Raw genomic sequence first — 22,553 nt, forward strand, 5'->3', positions numbered from 1 at the left:
GGATAGACACCTGTAAGAAACATGGAGTTACAGATGTCAGTGAGTGGAGGGGTAATAACCTCAGGAAGAAGTTTGAATATAGAAGGTGGACACGGGTCTAGGGGAGAGCCTGACTTGATGGAGACGACAAGTTTACTGATCAGTTCATTGGGGACTGGATGAAAGTGTGAAAAAGTAGGTCTGGCGGATATAGGCAGGGGATTGGAGTCAGAATCTTCACGGTCGGTAAGAGAGAAAAAGGCTGAATATATATTGGTGACCTTGGTGGAAAAAAATTCAGCTAGGGAATCACAAAGATCTTGTGATGCCTCGATAGCAGGACCTGATGGGGGATTGGAGAGGGTGTTGACTAGTTGGAACAGCTTTTTTGTAGAATTTTGGGCAGACTCAATTTGGGATAAATAAAAGGTGCTCTTATGTGTAACAATAGAGCGTTTGTAGATAGCTAATGCGTCCTTGTATGTTTGTTTATCCCGGAGACTATACTGTTTCCGCCATTGTCTCTCAAGATTCCTGCAGTACTGTCTCTGGAGTCTGAGGTCCTCTGTAAACCATCGAGCAGACGGGGTGGTTCGATTAGGGAAGATGGATTTAGTAGAAGCTACTGAATTGAGAGCATCCTGAAGCCAATTCTGATACAAGTTGGATGATAGGCTCGGATTAGGGGAGGCCTCATAAAGGTAAGTGGTGAGGGTGTGGGTAAGCCGGGAAATGTTTACGTTTTTCCAGTCTCGAGTGATTTGAGGAACATGAGCTTTAACTTGAGGTGGAATAGGGTTGTGAGCCTTCATAGTGAAGATAACTGCGGCGTGATCTGACCATGCCAGGGGAAGGACAGTGAGCAAAGATATGTCAGGATTATTGGTGAACAGTCCGTCAAGGGTGTGGCCTGCTTGGTGAGTGGGGCCTGATATTAGCTGATGTAATCCCACCGCTTGTAGGTCAGTGGTGAGCTGGATGGTATCCTTGTCATTAGGAGAGTCAAGGTGAAAATTAAAATCTCCTAATATGGTGTAATCAGAAGGACCCACCAAAGGCTCCACCAGTTCATCAATAGCTGAAAGGAAACGTTTGCGAGGACCTGGAGGGCGATATAGGAGTGTGCCTTTGTAGACTTGGTTGTTGTTGAGTGCAATGGAGTAAATGAAGGCCTCACAGTCAGAACGATGAATAGGTTCTATTTTTATGGGATATAGGGCTTTATGAATAATCGCACGCCCGCCACCCTTGCCTGTGCGTCTGTCCTGTCTTATCACACAGAAACCATACGGCATGGCTGAGCAAAAATCCGGACCGGAGGAGGCATCGCCCCAAGTTTCCGTAATGAACAGGATATCAAGATCTTGGCTGTTGATAAACTCCATAATTTCCAAGTTATGTTTGGGGAGGGAGCGTGCATTGATGAGCGCTGAACGATAGGGGGCCAGCATAGATAAGGGTGTGTGGGAGGAGAGGAGGGGGGAGGTAAGATGAAGGTGCAAGAGGGGCAAGGTACAGGTGCAGCTGTAGGGCAGATGGATAGGGGCAGATGCCAACAATAAGGTCTAGCAGCACTTACATTAATTTCCTTTAGCTATGATGAGGAATAGCGTATAGGGGTGCCGTTGGAGTGGGGGGATCTTTGACCAGGGGAGAGGCCCTGGGCACGGTCCAGGCGCGGACGGGCGCAGACGGGCTTGCCTTGGGCGCACCTTCGGCGTGCCCGCGGTGCGCCCGCTGCACGTCAGAGGGGGCATGAGGTTTATATGCCGGTGGAGGCGAGCAGCTAGACTGCTAACCTCCGTGAAAACCGGAAGTCAAGTAGCGCACTTCCTGCTATGGCGGTCTATCCCTCCACATCAAGCTGAAGACTCAGTGGTGGAACAGGGAACACGCCTGACCAACAACACAAAGGTAAATTCAAATCAAAGTACATTTGTGACATAAACATTTTAGTGCAAAACGAAAATATAAATGATTTAAAAACCGCTAGGAGCCCTTCAAAAATGAGCCTCCGTCAGCGTATTTTAAAACGATTATGATAGCCTGAGCAGCGATGATGCGAGACAGTGGCTGGTTCTCAATGTGTCCATTCAGCGAAACGGTGTCCAAAGAATCCAAGGGCTAAGTGAATGTCAGAGGTTTATATGCCGGTGGAGGCGAGCAGCTAGACTGCTAACCTCCTTGAAAACCAGAAGTCAAGTAGCGCACTTCCTGCTATGGCGGTCTATCCCTCCACATCAAGCTGAAGACTAAGTGGTGGAACAGGGAACACGCCTGACCAACAACACCAAGGTAAATTCTAACCAAAGTACATTTGTGACATAAACATTTTAGTGCAAAACGAAAATATAAATGATTTAAAAACCGCTAGGAGCCCTTCAAAAATGAGCCCCCGTCGGCGTATTTTAAAACGATTGTGATAGCCTGAGCAGCGCTTATGCGAGACAGTGGCTGGTTCTCAATGCGTGCATTCAGCGTAACGGTGTCCAAAGAATCCTACATAGACTTCCTACAAATCACTCTTTCATCTCCTGATACGTGTGCGATGTGCATAATGAGATCCGAAGGTATGCAGGCAAGTTATATGCTGTCATTGTCATTTTTGATGATTCTCTCTAGGTTCCTTTCTGCATTTCGTAATGTGGGGAGGGAAAAGTGGCAGAAACTGTAGCCAGTTGGTGTCTAATGTACTGTGAGGTCATGTCCGGCATGCAGTGTCACAGTTGAAGCCACATGGCACTGACTATCAACAATGGAGAGATATTCATGGGAAAAGGTTTTCCAGACCAGTCTGACTCAAGAAAAGATAGTCAGACGGTGAGGAATCTGCTGGAAGTTTACATATTTACTTGGAAATATTATTACTAAAGGTAAGTAACATTTTTCTTTTAGTACATTCCTGCTACAAATAGGCATGGTTAAGAGTCTACATGAATAGATATGTATACATAAAATTTGCTTTTCTCATGAAGACCATCTTGGAGAATTGTTTTCCACTTTTCATTGTATGCACTTTGTTCTTCCATACAGGTTGACCTCCTCGAAGAACTATTTAATTGAGCCCTCTTGGGTCTCCACTCTCAAACTCGCTGGATCACTGGTGGCAGGCACAAAGTTCTGCCTGGATTACTATGACCTGCAGTCAGTACATGGGGAATAACTGTTTCCTATTATTAATAAAGCAACATTAATTTAAATGTACAGTGACTGTTTCGGACTGGCTATTTTTTTATGGACTGACGAGCTTCACGAATGCCTGTTGCTGTGTCCTTGCAAGGTCAAGCTGTGAAAAATATTCTAGGTTCTCAGTCAAACCTTATATAAGGAAAAGCAGGATTCATGGAAAACACTATACACGTGTTCATTACACTTCTCTGATAATTTGTATGGGAAGATATCATTTAAGCTTTGCATTGATTTATGGAAATTGTATCCACCATTGGTCCAAGAGGGCCAAAAACATGGCAGATTTTCATTCAGTGCATGTAGAAGGAAGTCTTTTACATGGTCGATGGTAAGCCTGAAAATCTATAGTGAATCCAGTACTCCTGGCCGCTGGTTGGGCATCCCTGATTTGTGGCCTCCAATGTTCATGGTTCACATCTGTTGAAGGTCTTTTCAAGTTGTGGGTCGATTGTGACTACCAAATAAATTGGGAATATTGCACTGAAGAATAGTCTACTGCTTTTCACTTGAACATAGCAACAGCTTGTTCAGCTTTTGAATATTATACTATGGGATGTCCTAGCTATAGGACAGTGTCGCAGAATATTTTTGACTGCAAAATAACATGTTTCTGTTGGCCTCTTTCTGCACCCACTGACTCCCCGATATTTTTCCTCTGTTGCTCATACCTAAACAGCCTTTGTATTTTTTATGGTATCCTGCATTTTCCCTTTTTGTGGTCTGGCTTGACAGCACAGCTGTCGTCAGACAATGATGTGGTCATCACAAGAGAGGGGATTTGGCTCTGCCCACATGTTGGGAGCCTGGTGTAAACGTTTTGATTGGGCAGACGATGTGCGTTTCCACAAACAAAATCCACACAGCTGTAATCATTTTGCTTATTTACCTTTCTGCCTGAACTTGATATTTCAGGGGGCACACACATGTGCCCTTGAATGCTCTTAAAGTGTATTTGGTACTTGATAATTTATTATGTTTTTCTCTGGGAGCAGAACAGATAGAAGGAGGGCAGTCAATAAGCTACTTGGATGTTTAGGTCTGGCTTGACAGTGCAACTGTCATCTGACATTTAAACCTAAACCAGTATTATTCTACAGTTATTTGCTTCCGCACATATATATCCATTCTCATGCTAATTAATATTATTGATGAACATTACCATACAACATTCCATTAAAGTCAGTCCTATTGGCATTGCCAATGCTAATAGTTTCTGGCCTTCCAGGCACACTCATTGTAAAGAACCTGTCAACCTTGTTGGGCATGTGTAAGCTTTCATCTTTTATAGTCCTTGTTTTCTATACACTGAGATCTAAGCTATATTCCAGTTTTGACCTTTGTTATTCTGTTTAAAAGGCTACACGATCGCCTCATGTGTAAGGCATAGTGGAACAAAGCTGTCAATCTGTAAATACCAGGACTAAGGCTGTGTATTTATTACCTTTTTTTTTATTTATTTTTATTTATTTATTGTACTTCTAAAGCGCATCTGTCACCTTGCAGGCATCCTGGCGCTAAACCTTTCAGAAATACGCAATCATGAGGCTGCACTACAACTTGTAATTAAATCTTTGGGAAGAGCCATGTTTTTAGCCTTTTCCTAAAAGGCAGAATCTCATTAATTTGTCTGAGTTCCAGAGGCAGGGCATTCCAGAGCTTTGCTGCCGCCACCTCAAAAGATCTGCCACCTGAGCTCACCTTCCTGAATTTAGGTACTTTCACCAGCTTTGCCCCTGAAGAGCGCAGGGTTCTAGTGGGTACATACCAGGAACATTTCTTTTGAAAGGAGACCGACCCCATCCCATTGTGGGCCTTAAACACCAGTCAAAGAGATTTAAATTGAACTATTTGCCTTAGCAGCAGCCAATGTAGTTCTGCTAGAGCCTGTGAGGAAGAAGACCTTCTAGGCCAACGCAGGACCAATTTGGCTGCCATAGATTGTATTCTCTGTAACCTATCCAATAGGAAGTTGGGAGCTTCCAGCAATAGGGCGTTACAGTAGTCTAATCTACTGAGAATAGTACTGCGCGCTATCACTGTGCGAGCCATGGAGGGTAGCAAGGGAAAAATCTTCCTCAGTGACCTAATGATGGCCAGACAACAACCCACTGTTTTTGTCACCTGCGCTTCTAACGTTAGCTGACAGTCAAAGATAACACCTAGATTACGGACTGTCTTTACAGGTTGCAATGGGGTCAGACTGTCTAAAGGCCAAAAATTGCTGGGCAGCCCACGAGAGACTCTTTCCGCGGAGCAATACAGCACCTCCGTTTTGTCACCATTAAATTGCAGCGAGTTTTCCTTAAGCCACAATGCTGTGTGCCGCAAACAACTATGAAACCCTTCCAATGAGGTAGATTGTTCCCCTTCCAGTGAAAGAATCAACTGGGAGTCATCAGCATAATTTATAATGTTGATGTTATGTTTTCTGATGAGTGTCATTAGTCGTTTCATATAGATGTTAAAAAGTATAGGGCTGATGGCTGAGCCCTGCGGTACACCGTGCAAAATATTGGTAAAAGAGGATTGGAAGGGGGAAAGAGACACCTCTTGCTGTCTACCCTGTAAAAAGGACTGAAACCATTTCATGGCGAGTCCTGTTACCCCTATCTCCCTCAGCCTTCTCACCAAAATTCCGTGGTTAACCGTATCGAAGGCGGCCGACAGGTCAAGCAGAATAAGTACTGCCGATTGACCTCTGTCCGACCGCCTTCTAAGTTCATCCATTACGGTCACCAAGGCTGTCCCGATACCATGAGCTGGTCTAACACCAAACTGGACCTCCTCCAGTAAGCCATGTTGTTCAAGAAACTTGGATAGAGTACTACTGACTACCCTTCCCACGATTTTTGCCGGGAATGGCAAGAGGGAATTAAAAAACATGTTTAGTAATGGAACCATACTGATTCTGTACATCTGTGTGCTACCTTAAAAATTGCAATGAAGATAAGTGTAATTTGCAGGACCCTTTCTTGGGGCCTCGATCACTGTGCCTGTATTGTAACAGTTGAGGTTGTTTATCACTGGTCAGTTGATGCCACAATACCACTTTGCTGAAACTCAATATGCTTTAGCTCTTTGACTCTCCAGTGGTACCTTGTGGAGCAGCCAATTCTTATCCAAGGGGGTTGTGTAAAGCTAGAGCTAGACACTCAGAATGGAGTATTCACAGTGGCAACAGTTATTAAGGTTCATTTTTAGTCCGTTCATTACTTTTGCCTAAAAAAAGGCTTTCAAAGCAAATAATCATGGACCTCTACACACATAATTAGGAAGCACTGAAAACAAACCAGATGTCTGCTGCCTCCTTAGCTAGAGATCCAACTCCAAACAGTAGCTTAGCTTCTAAGCACAAGAAATACCGTTTACATGAGGTTTTATGAAAAACGTTCATAAAGACCACTGTGAGTCTCTGCCGTGCAACCAAGACAAACTCAATGATACTCATTAAGGGATCATTTCACCTAATGCAGTACCTGAATCAGTGTTGTTCAGAGATGTGGTCCAAAGTCAGATGTCCTAAGTGTCACAATTCAAAGTCAAAGTAATGTACAGTGGTTACTTTATAGAGATTTGGTAACTGCTTAAGGTTTGGATGCAGCACTTTAGACATATCCTCTAGTCTATGTGCAAGCTCACCACCCACAGGACGAAGTGCTCACTCCAAACTTCTGTAATCTTTCATTTTCATCAGTAGGCCTGTGCTAGATTGATGTGCTTTCTCTGGAATTGAACGCATATGGCGTGCAAGTTACGACGACAATCATATGCCATATACTAGGGGGATCGGCAGATAACAGAATATAATCGCTGGAACTTCAAACACCTGCCCTACGTATCTCCTTCACTCATGGATCCAGGGACAGCAATAGACCCAAGCTTAGTAAAATATGGCAAACATGTTTACAAAATAAATTATCCCCCCGAACCTTACTAAAAATGTGGCCAAGAAGTTTATACACAGACTTCTAAAAGCCTATCCTGAAACCCTGATCTCCGATTCATACTTCTGCATAAAAAAAGGTGCTATCACATGTGATCTCATCGTCTATCCGAAAAGAAGGGCACTGTGGAGGAATAGTATAGTTAATCAGCAAGGAGGGATGAGGAATTGAAGCGTCCATTTCTTTCCCCAAAGTGAGTATTGAATTGATCAAAAAAATGAAAACGGACACTTGTAACACTTCTTGACCATTGACTAAGAAGAATATTAGAATACCCTCAAAAACTCACCTTAGACCAGAGGTGCCTCTGGATGAGGCTGGCAATCAATACTCATTGAAATACCCTATGATAACTGCCATAACTACAATGTGGGGCGGATGAAACATATATACCGCATTCCATTCAACATTGAGTTTTTGAGGGTATTCTAATATTCCTCTTAGCCAATGGTCAAGAAGTGTTACAAGTGTCCGTTTTCAAGGGTCAACATGGCACTCAAATCTTCCTTCGAGACTTTTATCTTAACTGGAGCACCCTGAATGACCCTATAGTCAATAGCCTAAAATCTTTACTTACTGATCTTAACTAGGTACAAATTTGTGATAGCCCCACACACGACAAGTAGGAGATACTAGATCTTATCATCGCAAAAGATAACTCATCCCAATGGTAATCTATCTTCCCTTGTGATTTGTCATAACATCATCAGGCCAGCTTCCACATCACTATTCTGTTGAGAACATCTACCACACAAGTACTCAAACCAACAATTTGGAAAAGAAATTTGAGAAACATCGATCTCACCGAACTGACATTACTCAGTGATAACATCATACTAACCCCTGAAAATATGGTAGATGTACAAGAGCTCATGGACCACTATACTAGCTCCATGAAGCATATTCTTGATTCAATCGCACCCTTTCAACTAAAAAGACTGCCCACAAAACACTCACAACCATGATAGCCTCAATACTGAAAGACACAACCCCTTATTAGCTGAGTGATAGTGGGAAGCCTCTCCAACTTTGGAATACCTCGTACAGCTAAGATCTCTCACGAATACCTATCACCAAGCATCATACACGCCAAAGCGCATTTCTTCAGAAACCAACTGGACCAAGCCAAAAATTGCCCAAAACAACTATTTGACCTGGTCAATCAGCAATCTAAGGGCCTACCCAATCTCGCCCCAAATGGACCCAGTCTACTGCCAACAGTAAAGAATTTGCCTCCTTCTTCCTAGAAAAGGCTAATAACCAGAAAGCTAACCTTAAGACTTCACTACATCAGTGTCATCAATCACTAAACACCAGAATCGTCCCTACTGGTTTAAGTGATCTTGCGCACCTTCCAGAATGCATCCTCAAAACCAATGCCTTCTGGAGTTCGTTTGAAACAATTGAGCAAAATACAATTCTCAAAATGCATACAGACTTGAAAACCTCAAATCACTTTAGTGATCCCTTTCCCTCTACCCTCTTCAATGATATCGAAATCTCTATTCTCCCACTCTGGACTAGGATTGTAAATGCTTCCCTATGTCAGGATAAAATATGGACATGTCACCCCTATTTAAAAAAAAAAAATGGCTGATCGAACCAACCTTAACAATTTTCACCCCATTTGTACCATCCCGACACTGGCTAAGGTTCTTGAAAAATGTGTTCATGTCCAACTTTGTAACCACATTGACCAATTCAGTCTCTTTGACTTGCTCCAATCTGGTTTCCGCTCGGTACACAGCACTGAATCGGCCCTGATGCATATAGTGGACGATGCTCTAAAAATGCTTGATTGAAACGAATCATGCCTTCTAATCCTCTCAAACTTCTCTTCGGCCTTTGACTCGGTAAAACATGATTACTTACTCAATTTACTAGAGTACAGGATGGAAATATAGGGAGCTGTCTTAAAGTGGTTCACTTAATTTCTGCAAAACAGTATGCAAAAAGTCAAGGTAAATCAATCCCTTTCTAACACAGCGCCGGTCACACTTGGGGTCCCACATGGCTCCTCTCTTTCCCCCACTATCTTCAACCTATTAATGGAACCGCTAACAGAAATGCTAAGGGCATCCAACATTCATAATCATCTTTACGCGGATGACATCCAATTGTACTTGAAAATCTCATCCCCTGAAAAAATCCGATCCCTCAATCCTATTCTCCAAAATATCCAAAACTGGTTCACATGCAACCACCTCAAAGTTAACACTAAAAAAACAGTATTCCTACTTATTGCCCCACCCAACCTGATACACTCTACGAGTTATTGAATGAAGCAATTAACAACATTCAATTTCTCCCCACAAATCATTGAGTCAACAAGATCGCTAGGAATAATCCTTAACAAAAACCTTAATATGCTGGAGCACATTAGGGCCACCAAAAAAGGAGTAAACCTTAAAATGAACATACTACGAAAACTAAAACCTTTCTTTCCTCAAAGTGACTTCAAGTCGGCTGTGCAAGCACTAGTGATCTCCAGACTGAAATATGAAAGCGCTACTCTCTCAGGCCTGCCTAGAGTGACAATTGCCCCATTAAGGGCCTCACTCAACTCGGGGGCAAGACTCATCATGGGGTCAAAAAGGTTCAATCACATCTCCCCTGACCCGAAATCCATCAACTGTCTCCCTTATGAAGAAATAATTCAACTAAAAATGACAGGCATAATGCACAAAGCTTTGCATTTCAATACCCCAATTTATCTTTGCCAACAAGCTAGAGCTGTCTGGAGGCTCTAGATCCTCTAGAACAGCTTAAGCCATGTATCAACAGAAAGAAAACCTACAACAGAGCTTTCTCTGGCATCGCCCCAAAATCTGGAACTCTCTCCCATCTGAAATAAGACTGACTCTCGCCACTACCTCCTTCAAGAAGAAAGTCAAACTCCTGTTAATGAACCATTTTTGGTATGGATCATCAGAATTCTGCCTCTTGAGCTTATTGTCCTCTGATCCCGGATGTGCTTTTACTATGCTTAAAGATTTGTATATCAATGCCCCATTTACTTGTAATGTGATAGGGTCACATTCGCTCTATATAAAACTTTTCAAATAAATAATTAAGCTAGGCAAACAAAACAGTTTCCTTTGGGTAACTTTTAGTGATGCCTCATGCAATTATATTTTCTTATGGCCAAAGAAGGGACAGATTTATTTTGAGTCGAACAATTCAATAGCCTGTGGAATATCCATTGAGCATTTTAGTTGTTCAGATGGTGAACAGCGTTTACAACGCAACTTTTACAACGAACTACCTTTGCCACACAACTTTTACAACGCAAGTCGTTACAACGACTTGCGCTGGGGGGCGCTCTAGGATAGGGAATAGTTTAATTTACTATCCAACACTTTCCCTACTATCCATGGGGACTGGAGTTGGAATAGTAAATTAAACTATTCACTATCCAGCGCCCCCCAACGCAAGTCGCTGTAACGGCTTGCGTTGTAAAAGTTGCGTGGTAAAGGCATGTGTTGTAAAAGCATGCGTGCTAACGACATACATCTGTTCAGATTGCTTGGGCTACTCTGAAAACCTCTTTACTGATGACGGTCAGGTTTGTGCCCTGTTTTGTGGTCAAGGAGCTCTGATGATGATGCAGGCACCCATAGTTCCAGGAACATGCACTAAGAGTATGCTAGTAGTGGATATGGACAAAACATGCACTAAGAGTATGCTAGCAGTGGCTATGAACAAAATTACAGTGGTTGGTGAATCATGGCAACTGCCTCTGGCACCTCTATTACCCGCCCCCCAAAGTGAGAAAATGAAGTGGAATGGAAGGGGGTGGAAGCACACTGCTTCATCTCCCAGCCCAGTTCACCCCTTAGCATTATGGTAAATGCAGTTAATGGTAGATGTTTACTTGAATATTTACTGGAGTATTTCACCAAATTTGGTGCAGGTTGGTGCTGTAAATCTCTAGAGATGTGTTTCTGGATATCATCCTTCATCAGTAGAGATAAAAACAAATTTAATCTGCGGTTGCTGAGCAAGTTGCCACAATCTTTTCAGGTCTCAGTACCTCTCACAGGCGCATAGGTGCATCTCCAAGAGCTCACCAGATTAATTTTGTTGTTTATCTCTATTGATGAAGGATGATATGCAAAAACACATGTGTCTAGAGATTTACAGCACTAGCTTGCACCAACTTTGGTGAACCACTACAGCTAAAACTCAAGTAAGAAATCACTGTGAACTGCTTTTTACACAATGCTAAAGGGTGAACTGTGCTAGGAGGTGAGGCAGTGTAGTATACTCTCATCGTCCTTCTGTTTGAAAAGGCTCCCTTCAGCCTCTGAGCTGACTAGCTTTTGGAGATGCACCTGTATGCCAGAGAGAGGTGCTGAGACTTGAGAGACTCTGACAGCGTTCACAGTAACCCCAGATGGATTTTGTTTTTAATCCCTACTGATGAAAGATAATATCCAGAAACACGTGTGTAGAGATTTACAGCACTAACCTGCGCCAACTTTGGTGAACCACTACAGCTAAATTTCAAGTAAGCAATCACTGTGAACTGCATTTACTACAATGCTAAGGGACAAAGTGTGCTGGGAGGTGAGGCAGTGTGCTCCCATCCCCCTTTGGTTTGAAAATGCTCCCTTGAGCTCTGAGCTGATGAGCTTTTGAAAATGCACCTGTGAGCCAGAGAGAGGTACTGAGACCTGAGAGACTGTGGGAGCCTTCACAGCAACTCCAGATGAATTTTGTTTTTTATCTCTACTGATGAAGGATAATATCCAGAAACACGTGTCTAGAGATTAACAGCACTAACCTGTACCAACTTTGGTGAACCACTACAGCTAAAATCCAAGTAAGCAATCACTGTGACCTGCATTTACCATAATGCTAAGGAGCGAACTGTGCTGGGAGGTGAGACAGTGTGCTCCCCACCCCCTTTTGTTTAAAAAGGCTCCCTTGAGTCACTGAGCTGATGAGCTTTTGGAGATGCACCTGTGCACCAGAGAGGTACTGAAACCTGAGAGACTGTGGCAGCCTTCACAGCAACCCAAGATGCATTTAGTTGTTTATCTCTACTGATGAAGGATAATATCCAGAAACACATGTGTCTAGAGATTTACAGCACTAACCTGTACCAACCTTGGTGAACTACTACAGCTAAAATTCAAGTAAGCAATGACTGTGAACTGCATTTACCACAATGCTAAGGGGCGAACTGTGCTGGGAGGTGAGGCAGTGTGCTCCCATCCCCCTTCTATTTGAAGTGGAAGAAACCTCAAAATTAGGGAGAACAATGAGTGAAGGCTACAGGCTCCCAGTGGCACATGATTGAAGGAGACATGCCTTTCATTATTCGGTTGAAGGTGATAGGCTTCTTCTACGCCATATGACTTTGTACTGTTGGTATTGGGCTGTTACACACATTAGCCTTTTCACACTGCTATGCTGAGTTCCTCAATCATAGTTGGCCATGCCTCCTGGTAGATGCATTTGCACAGGCAAGTAGCTGATCATCTCCTAACAACCTAAGTTTTTCTGGCCTTAGTCCAGAGAGGGAGAGAGGGAAACAGCATGGGTTTGACTCCTGGAAATCAGTTCTTCGCATCTTTACTGGTAGGTCAATTCTTATTGCTCTATGAGAAAATGTTGAACTGTCTTGGGGATCCAGTACCTCTCTTTCTCCTTCAGGAGTTCTCCATTTATAATCAAAATTCGTTAACTGTCCACTCATGTGCAGTATCCTGAAGCACTGTTTAAATATAATTGAAATGATTTTTTTTTTAAAGTTTGACAGCCCAGTACATGCTATTTTGTCCCATGTTCATTTATATTTAAAGATCGATGTCAAAGCACGTTCGATGTTGAAAGACATGCCTTTGGGCAAGCGTCTTTACCTGCAGCACAGGTGCACAGGTTGAAGAAAAAAGACTGCTCAAATTTTCAGAGCAGAAGACTCTCAAGAACGTTTTTTCCAACTTGTGTATTTACATAGGTTATAACTTTCTCTACATCCCCTGCCTTTGAGAGAATAAGATCTTAAAGCTGTCATGCATCTTCTGTACCTGTTTCTTAAATTCCTATATACTCTGTTGTGCCTACAACCACACTACAACCTGTGACTTTTCCACTGCCAATAGCACTAGTGAGAATTGTATTAAGATGATCAGGGTCTCAAAGGCAAAGGTCATGTCCTTCGTAAACCATCATTCTTCACTGCATTCTATAAGACATTCTTCAAATGTAATATCTCACACTAGATCTTATAGAGGTCCTTCATATTTTGTGGTTTGTAGTTACTCTCCTACTCTTATATAACACTACCTTCCAGTCGTTGTCCAAATGATGATATTAATACATGTATTGAAGTACTTGTCAGATCAGCAGCCAAGTTTACCATACCAATATAGACACCACCAGCATAAACTTCCATCATTTTCAAACTCTTATATTATTGGTCTTTCTTACAATCATTACTTCCTTTGGTGCTAGGTTTATTGGAACCTGCAACTACTTTTTGAACTAAGTCTGCTCCAGTTGGATTATTGAAGAAATATAAGTTACCCAGAGCAGAAGCTGCTGTTTCTTTGGTTTGATCTCCACCGGACTACATCCTAGATTTAGCTACAAGTAAATACCATGTTACATCTACAGTCTCCAGTTTACTTCTAAAGAAAGAGCGTCAAAAGTTGAATATGGTGTAGAGGAAAGCTTTTGGGACTTTAGCAGCAGCCATGAAGGCTGCCCGTGATACTGCCCTGCAATGCAGAAACAATTCCTAATACATTCACTCAGACTTCACAAAGAAACTTTCCTGTTACGATAAAACAGGCTTCCAAAAAGTCTGAGGGAGTGATGGTGTAATAGCAAATAATATGTGCTGATGCGGATTCTTCTGATCTGGTAAGTTATGGCTAATGTAATTGTTTTACCATGCAGATTGGTTCCTGTCTTTGACTTACTGGCCTTAAAAACCAAAGGTCAACAAAGGATGTTTAACTCTACTTTTTCTTGCAACACACTGTTTGGTTCACATTTTAATGAGGGAATGCAGCAAATGAAAACAAAATTAGAAACACTTATGACTTTGAGCAGAGAGAAAAAAGACTTAGTTCATGAAACATCATAATAAAATCTTTGATCATCCTTTTTCCAAAAAGAGGGTCAAACCCTTCATTGCCCACAACAATACCAGCAGTAGCATCAGAAACAGTATTACCAATTTAAGAAGTCAAGAGAAAGGAGAGGAGGCCAGCAACCATCTATAGCCACAGGACAGCCATTTGCAAAACAGTGACTCGCTCCTTCTTCCTCTTCTGTCAGCTACTGTAGTAGTGATAAGTATCAGAAACCATCTCAAAGAGTGGCAAATATCACAAGCAACAGATTGCAATTGGACATTGTGTAAAATTGCTGGGAATTGAGTTCATATAATCTCCAGCAATTCCACCGAGGAACACTTGCTAATTACAGCTGGACAAGCCTCAGAAGAAAGGAAACATCCTTCTAGAGAAATAAGCTGTAAAACGTTTTTATCCTTCCCAAAAAGGAAAGCAGATTTATTTTCTTTCAAAAGATGGCACCAAAGAATGTATTCTGAACCATGCTTAACTTAAAGCTGGTGATTAAATAAATAAAGAGCGAGAATATGAGAATACAAGCGCCTCATCAGACCAATCCTCAACTCCATCTAGAGAACTGGATGTGCTCTGCATACCTTCAGTATGTATATTTGGAAATTCCAATATTAGAAAATCATAATGTTTAATGAGGTTTTTGTGAGAAAATATCACTACCATTCCAATGCATTGTTCAGTTTGAAATCCACCCCAAGAACATTCTTCAGTTGTGTATCGGTAATCGCAGCTTACCAGAGAAGACCAAGAAAATGTGTCTTCACATATGACTAAGTTGATCAAAGTCTTAAAACCCCAGGGAGATATGCTACATTTCCAAAATACTTAAGTCCCTCTAAACAGACTGGGCCTGCAAAATCAATGTCAATCCCAGTTCAGTCCATCCACTAGCTGTGAGTGAGGCTGAATACTCTGCTTTTCTGATCTTATCGTTAGCAGGGTCTTTTGCTTTCTGCATCTTCCTCATGCTTGGCTCCACTTGATATCTCTTCATCAGGGCCTAAATGATCAATTCAATACAAAAGTGGGAACCACCTGTGGACAATGTTTTACGGGGTCCAGTGTACTTGTCCAGACAACTAAATAGCAAAAGAATACAAAGTTCCCCCGGGGAAACGAACAATAAAGAGGTATGTGTGTGTATGGGAGTAGAGTAGAAGCAGGGAACAAGGTGTTCCCTTGTTGGAACTAGAAGACCTCACACACCCAGAAGCCTAGGTGTCATGCTTCATCATTGGTCTCCTGCTCCTCGTCAGACTGGCGCTGCAATGTCCGACGGGCGCCGTAGGCGCTCTTTGTTGGAGATCTTTTGTCCCAGCCAAGACCCTTGTGGACTGACCCACCTTCTTTTAATTTCACTAATCCCTCACGACTACACCTTCACCAGACCCCTTACACGCACTCAACCAATGGCTGGGACAAAAGATCTCCAACAAAGCGTGCCTACGGCGCCCGTCGGACATTGCAGCGCCAGTCTGACGAGGAGCAGGAGACCAATGATGAAGCATGACACCTAGGCTTCTGGGTGTGTGAGGTCTTCTAGTTCCAACAAGGGAACACCTTGTTCCCTGCTTCTACTCTACTTCCCATACACACACATACCTCTTTATTGTTCGTTTCCCCGGGGGAACTTTGTATTCTTTTGCTATTTATTTCCTAAATGATCAATGGCAACAACTCTCAGACAACTTGGGAACACAGACGTATTATAACTCAGCCTGAGATTCAGTAACTTCTGTGGTGACCAAAGGCAAAGAATATTGGGAAAGTGGTTCCTTTTTACCAATACATTCTAAGTCAGACTATCATCACGATGCATCTTTGAAGGGCTGGGGAGCACACATGGCTCATCTAGGAGTTCAAGAGATGTCATACTGCAGCCTGCATGGCCCGTAAGTCTTTTTGCCCAGCAATTAGGACAAAGGGGGTTATTTAGGAATTGGCAGGCTGTGCTCTGTAGCTCCAAGCCAGTGTAGGCTTATACTTTGCCTGGAAGAGAGCTTTGTGCCTTCGGAGAAGCTGCAGTTGTGGCAATTCCTCTAAAGGCAATGGAAGTTTGCTGAGTGGGTGAAGTGATTCACACGCTTATTGTTTTGTGTTCAGGACTGAAAGGCTTTTCCGGACGCGAAAAAAAGTATGACGAAGTGACTTTCCTAAATGCTGTAGGAACTTAGGGCCAGCTGTAGGTAATCCGATTTTACCGATTCTAAAATACCGAATTTTACTGAATCGGTATTTTAGAATCGGTAAATGGTATGTAGATAAAAAATTGGTGAAAAATACCAAATCGGTAAAATTCAGAATCGGACAATCGGAAATTACCGAATCGGTATTTACCGATTCGGTATTCCCCATTCATTCCTATGGGCCTTTTGGCCCATAGGAATGAATAGGAAATACCGAATTGGTAAAATCTGAATCGGAAAGCAAACAAAAGTGAAACTTAAGTAGGCAGCCAAACAGGTGCTACCACCCTCCCCCCCCTACCAGGAAGTGGCTACACAGGCAGCTGCAACTAATTAGAAGCTTCTGGAAAGGCAGTTGGAGCTGAGCTGAGTCCCTGAGCAGCAGAAAGGGTTTTGAGCACTTTTAAAACTGCAAAATGTCAAGCAGCAAAGAAAAAGATCAGCATGTGAGGAGGAGGAAACTCAAATTCAGCAGCATGGAGCTGCAGGTCCTTGTTGAGGAGGTGGTGAAGGTACACCAAAAACTGTTTGGCAGGCAGTCCCTCACTGTGGCAGAATCTGCCAAAAGGAAACTCTGGCTGGACATACTAGACAAAGTCTACCAGAGACACAGAGGACCTGAAAAAGCGATTCTACAAACTCAGGAGCCAAACCAAAAAGAAATTGGCTGAACACCACAAGCAGGCAACAAAAACTGGTGGAGGCAAGAACCCAGCCCCACCCCTTACTGACCTGGAGGAGATGGTGGCCTCAACCATTGAACCAGACAGCGTCTGTGGACTGGGAGAAGTAGACAGCTCAGCCAGAGCTGCAAGCAAAAAAGGTAAGAAAAATGCACAGCATTCCCCCCATACCATCATCCTTACCTGTACCCTTTGTGGCTAAGTGAACCCCAGTCCAGTACTGCTAGCACTATACAGGAGCAATGCATCATGGTATATGTAGTCAGGAAAGGTATGCACATGTCATACAGCACAGCAACCACCAAGTTTGGGAAATTATTGCATAGAGAATAAAGCTAAAGTGATAAATATTTAATTGTAGTGACTGTGAGGCAGTAGCGCTTAGCTAATGTACGCTCATATGTCCACAGGTGAAACGTCTTGCAGGAGTTCGCAGGAGACTGAAGGCACACCACCAGAGAGGGAGGAGAGTCAGGAGCCAGGTCCATCTACCCAGAACGTACCACAGGACACAGGTGCACCAAATAGCCATCCTCCTGCACAAGACTCAGAAATGGCTCCAGAGTTGCAGGCGTCCCCTCGCAGATCTCAAACCCCTCTGTTGCTGTCATCCCCAGAAATGCCAGCATCACAGCACGACACAACACCTGCATCACAACCAAGCTGGAGGCATCTAGTGGCCCCACTTCTAGAAATGGAGTCATCAGCAGCTGACATGGAGGGGGACGAAACACACAACTTGCCTGTGGATGTTAGCTCTGGCACAATGCACTCCAGTGCAGGGGTGGGCCATAATGGTGCAAGACGCCGCAGAGTCCTAGAAAGGCCAGCAGATGTACCTGTGGAGGGTCCAGTGTGTTCCGTGGCCTGAAGGGGAGCATGGTGAGAATCCAGAGAATGCAGGGAAGAGCCATCCAGTCATGCCAACGCTAAATGAGATCCCTGAACAATAGCAAAGGAGACATAGGAAAGGGCATTAGGGAGCTTGTAGAAGTGAACAAAGAGATGGCAGCAGGGATGCGCGAAATGAGCCAATCGGTGCAGCTGCTATGCACCAAACTAGACACTAATTTTAAGTCAAGGCACAAGGAAAGGCAGCGCGCTCATGGCCAAAATAAAGCTATCAACCGCCTGGCCACTGACACATCCCTGCTATGCAGGAGAAGCAGTAACATGCAGGAGGCTATGACCCAAAACAGCGATGAGGTCACTAGGGGCATGGGCAGGATGACTAGTGCTCTTGAGGCGCTGTTAAATGCCCAAACTGCACAGACAGCTGCTCTGGATGTGCCTGTGAGTGAGGAGAGCACAAGCAGGAGCAGCATTGCAAGCTCCCTTGTCCCAGAGACGAGGAGGAGCAGCAGGCGCCATGCTGAGGCCACAGGCCAGCAAGACAGTGAGCACCATACAAGTGGCACTGGGAAGCGAGGACGAAAATTACTATTACAGTTCATGGTGAAGTGAACCAGGACTGACATCATTGAAGTTAAATACTGTTTGTTGCACATTTGTGCTTTAGAAACCTACGTCATTACACAATTAAACTACATTGGGTGCATACTCCACCTTTCTGGTCTCTTTTCTTACATTAAAGAAGTTGCGTGTGATCTCTTCCCATCTGTGTCTGCCATCAGTTGGTGTTGAAACTCTAGATGTGTGTGGTTCAGGCACTGCTTCCTTATCATCATGGTCCTCATAATCAGAGATATCCACTTCGGTGCCCTTCTTGACCGCAAGGTTGTGCAGCATTGCACAGGCTGCAATCATATTGCAGCAGGTGATTGGTGTGTACTGGCGGCCCCTCCACTCTTATGGAGGTAGCGAAACCTGCTCTTCCACATACCAAAAGTGCGCTCCACAATGTTTCGGGTTGTCTTGTGTGCCCTGTTGTATCTCCTCTGGCTTGGTGTTGTAGGGTTGAGGTAGGGTGTGAGGATGAAGGACCGGAGGGCATATGCACTGTCCCCTAATTGTAAGAAGAAAAAACATTACTCACATGCACACACACACATCCACCTGCAATACGTATCAAGGGAGTTTCACACAGTGTGTTACCTAGCAAGTATCCTTCGCCGAATTCCCCCGCTGTCAGGCGTGCGTAGATACCACTGTTTTGGAAGATGTAAGAGTCGTGGGTACTCCCGGGGAATTTGGCTACTATGTCAGTGATCATGTACTTGGAATCACAGGTCACCTGTACATTTATGGTGTGGGTGGACTTCCGGTTCCGATAAATGTACTCTGTGGCAGCAGGTGGGCATATTAGTATGTGGGTACCATCAATACAGCCAATGATGTTTGGGAAATGCGCCATCTGATAAAAGTCTGTCTTTGTCCTGAGCAGTTCAGCATGCGTTGCAGGGAAGCTGATGTAGTGATGCATTCTCTGCAACATGGCATCAAGGAATTTTTTTAAGAAACGGGACAGACAGCTCTGGGACACCCCACCTACCACAGCAACCACACTCCGGTAACTCTCAGATGCAAGCAGGTGTCGGCTGCATAGCACCTGCACATGGGGTGGGATGGCGTGTGCCCTTGGGGTTGGATGGTCCAACAGTGGGTGGAGGTCCCTGATAAGGTCCAGGATAATTTGGGGAGCCAATCTGTACCTTTGTAGGATCTCTGGCTCAGTTAGCTGGAATAGATCGATCCTCTGCCTGTACACCTGCTCCTCCAGACCCTCTCTCCTTCTGCCTGTAGCCGTAGCTGCCTCGCAATGACATAGAATGCCGCCATTCTGGTGAAACTGTTGCATTTTGGGGCCTTTTTTTTAGCCTGCACCTGGTTACCACCTGATTTCAATCCATGGTAAATACCGACTCCTAAATACCGAATTCCATGCAAATTCGGTATTTAAAAGGTTACCTACATCTCAAAATCCATTTTTACCATTTCTTATTTTCCGAATCTGTAAATTTACCGAATCGGTAAAGTTTCCGATTCGGCAACCTTACCGAATCGGAAAATATACCGAATTGGTAAATTTAACAAATCGGTAAAGTTTCCGATTCAGAAACTTTACCGATTCTGTATATTTTCCGATTCGGTAAGGTTTCCGAATCGGAAACTTTACCGATTCGGTAAAGTTTCCGATTCGGAAATTTACCGATTCTGATGTTTTTGGGTCCCCTACATCCTGAATGCCCAAACCAGTCGGTAACGGCTGAAAATCGGTAAATTTGGCCGTTACCGACCAGTATTGGGCTACCTACATCTGGCCCTTAGACTATTGCATTCTCAGTGTAAGGTTACCACTGGTCGAAGTCAGCATGGTCCTGCAGAAGGAAATTTGATGGTTTTCCTCTCTGTAAATAGAGCAGGGAAACCAACAGTTTAGTAAACGGTGAACTCCGCCACATGTGGCAAAGTACCATCTCTGCCAAATAATAAATAGCACCCAAAGTCCTTGCTTGTGCGGAGTGACATCATAACAATATGCTACCTGAACAAACATGGAGCGACAAAATACATATTATCTCTTGAAGCTCAAATGATTTGGAAGTGACTAATGGCCAAAGACCTTTAGATCAGAGCAATTCACGTCCCAAGGGTTAGAAATGTGGAGGCATATTCATTCAGCAAAGTCTGTCAGGAGAATGGTACGCCCTTACCTGTGGCCTTGGGTTCTTTGTGCTGCCACGCCGCTGACACTGTGATCGCCTGTTGCCCTGCTCCAGAGCCCCGCGTTAGGTAAAGACGTGTTGCTGAGCCCCCAGCCCTCTCGCTCTAGCTCCCGCTCCGCATCGCAGACCGCCAGCTGCCGGAACTATACCCCCCAGGAGGCAACGCGGTCTCGCGAAAGGAGGAGGGGAGCTGGCCCATAAGTTTCCCACTACAACGTGCTACTAACGATAGTCTTACCCGCAGTAAGACTCTGAGACTCTAAGACTGCGCCACTATTCTCTGGGTCACCAGATTCTAAGGGTCTCGGGGCGTGACGACCTACACTGACATAATCTGTAATAGTTCTCGGGGGAGCCTCAAGAGATCTCTAATGTGTAAATTAAACGTGGGTGAATGGTAATTAAATCTTAATGAAATAAGGACCACCCTGATTACAGGGGCCATAGGAGAATAGCAATTAGCTAGTGCGTCAGCTACCACTATTAGGCATTACACTATTTTACTTGATCTTTGGCTTACTAGTTTTTCCTCTAAAAAACGGTGTAACTTAGGTTGCTATTGTAAGTTTTTGTAAAGAATAGAAGCAAATAGCTTAAGGAGTATGGAGAAACACAAGAGTGCGGTAGGCACTTTAGATGCTTTTTCAATTAGAGCTGAATCGCTTCTCACACACGAGATTCAGCTAGCAGAAAGACGTTTATCCCTCGACCCAACCCAGTTCCCATTGTCTAGAGAGGCTAATATTCCACTGACACCCAGAATTACTGTTCAATGCCCTAACGATCTTTCTCCTTCGGCTAATTTAATCTCGATCCCCCTGAGTCAAGAACAGGCCGAGGATCATAGCCCAAATTTAGGGTCTAGACCACGAACCAGGAAACAAATCGAACAGGCCAAAGGGAAGTCACAGAGAACAAGGCAGAAGTGAGTAAAGGAGGGTACTGAATGGAGGAACACAGGAGCTCTAACCTCAAATGCTCAAACAATTCAGCAAATTGAAGAGCTTCCAGTGGCTACTCAAAAAGCTTGTAGTATGCAGTTAGAAGTAGATATCCCCCTCACCGAAGAGATTGATCCTAAAAAGCACGCAGTTTTTGAAAAAACCCTTAAAGGGATCTTAGAATCAACTCTAGGTTTAATGTTGAATCAGATAACTACCCTTGTTGAAGATAGATTTGGCCATATGTAACAAAAGATTTAGTTGTTGAACGAGGCAGTACATACTTTAAGAGATGAAATAGACAAAATCCAACCCGGCATTGAAGTAAGGGGAAAAAGCCCAATTCATATGGAAGAAAAATGGTCACTGGGCCCTGCAAGAGTGAGCGGGAGGTCAAGGGAAGCTCATGCGCCCACTTTAACTACCCGGGTAGCTGAGGGCACTAAAGAAATGGAACCCACCAGGGGGGGCGAAATGAGTGAACCAGGGCCACCCAGTTTGAATCACTTTCATAACAGGCCTTTGAATCCTAGCTCTGATATCTTAGGTTTACCGCCAGCTTGAAATGAAATGAAATTAAATTAAATGAAAAGAAAATTTATAAAGCGCGGTAGCTGCCCTGAGGCGCCCTAGCGCTAGAGTGAGTAACGCTTTTCGGGGAAAGCTGCTAACAAGAAGTTTTATTCAGATTTCTTAAAAAGGAAGGTTTTTAGGTGTTTGCAGAATAGGAGAAGGTTGGGTTTGGATCTCAGACAGAGCGGGAGAGAGTACCACAGTTTGGCCGCGTTGTAGGAAAAAGACCGCCCCCCGCATCTTGATCTCTTGATCCTGGGGACTGTAGCGAGGAATGAGTGTGCCGAACGGAGCTGTTTGGTGGGGTGGTAGGGGGTGATCATGGA

The 22,553-nt window shown here is 43.8% G+C and overlaps 1 protein-coding gene across 5 annotated transcripts in view; it reads left to right on the top strand.

The window, feature by feature from the left end:
* The window catches only part of LOC144781977 (uncharacterized), a 393,757-nt gene extending 390,568 nt beyond the window's left edge, over window positions 1-3,189 (top strand). For all 5 annotated transcript variants that reach the window (XM_078661070.1, XM_078661075.1, XM_078661074.1 and 2 more), the window contains exon 3: window positions 3,013-3,189. In XM_078661070.1, coding sequence (XP_078517196.1) covers window positions 3,013-3,142 — 130 coding nt within the window. In that variant the 3' untranslated portion in view covers window positions 3,143-3,189. The remainder of the gene's footprint in view (window positions 1-3,012) is intronic.
* Window positions 3,190-22,553: the final 19,364 nt, after the last annotated feature.

Source organism: Lissotriton helveticus, chromosome 9 (genome assembly GCF_964261635.1).
Source record: "Lissotriton helveticus chromosome 9, aLisHel1.1, whole genome shotgun sequence".
Classification (NCBI taxonomy): domain Eukaryota; kingdom Metazoa; phylum Chordata; class Amphibia; order Caudata; family Salamandridae; genus Lissotriton; species Lissotriton helveticus.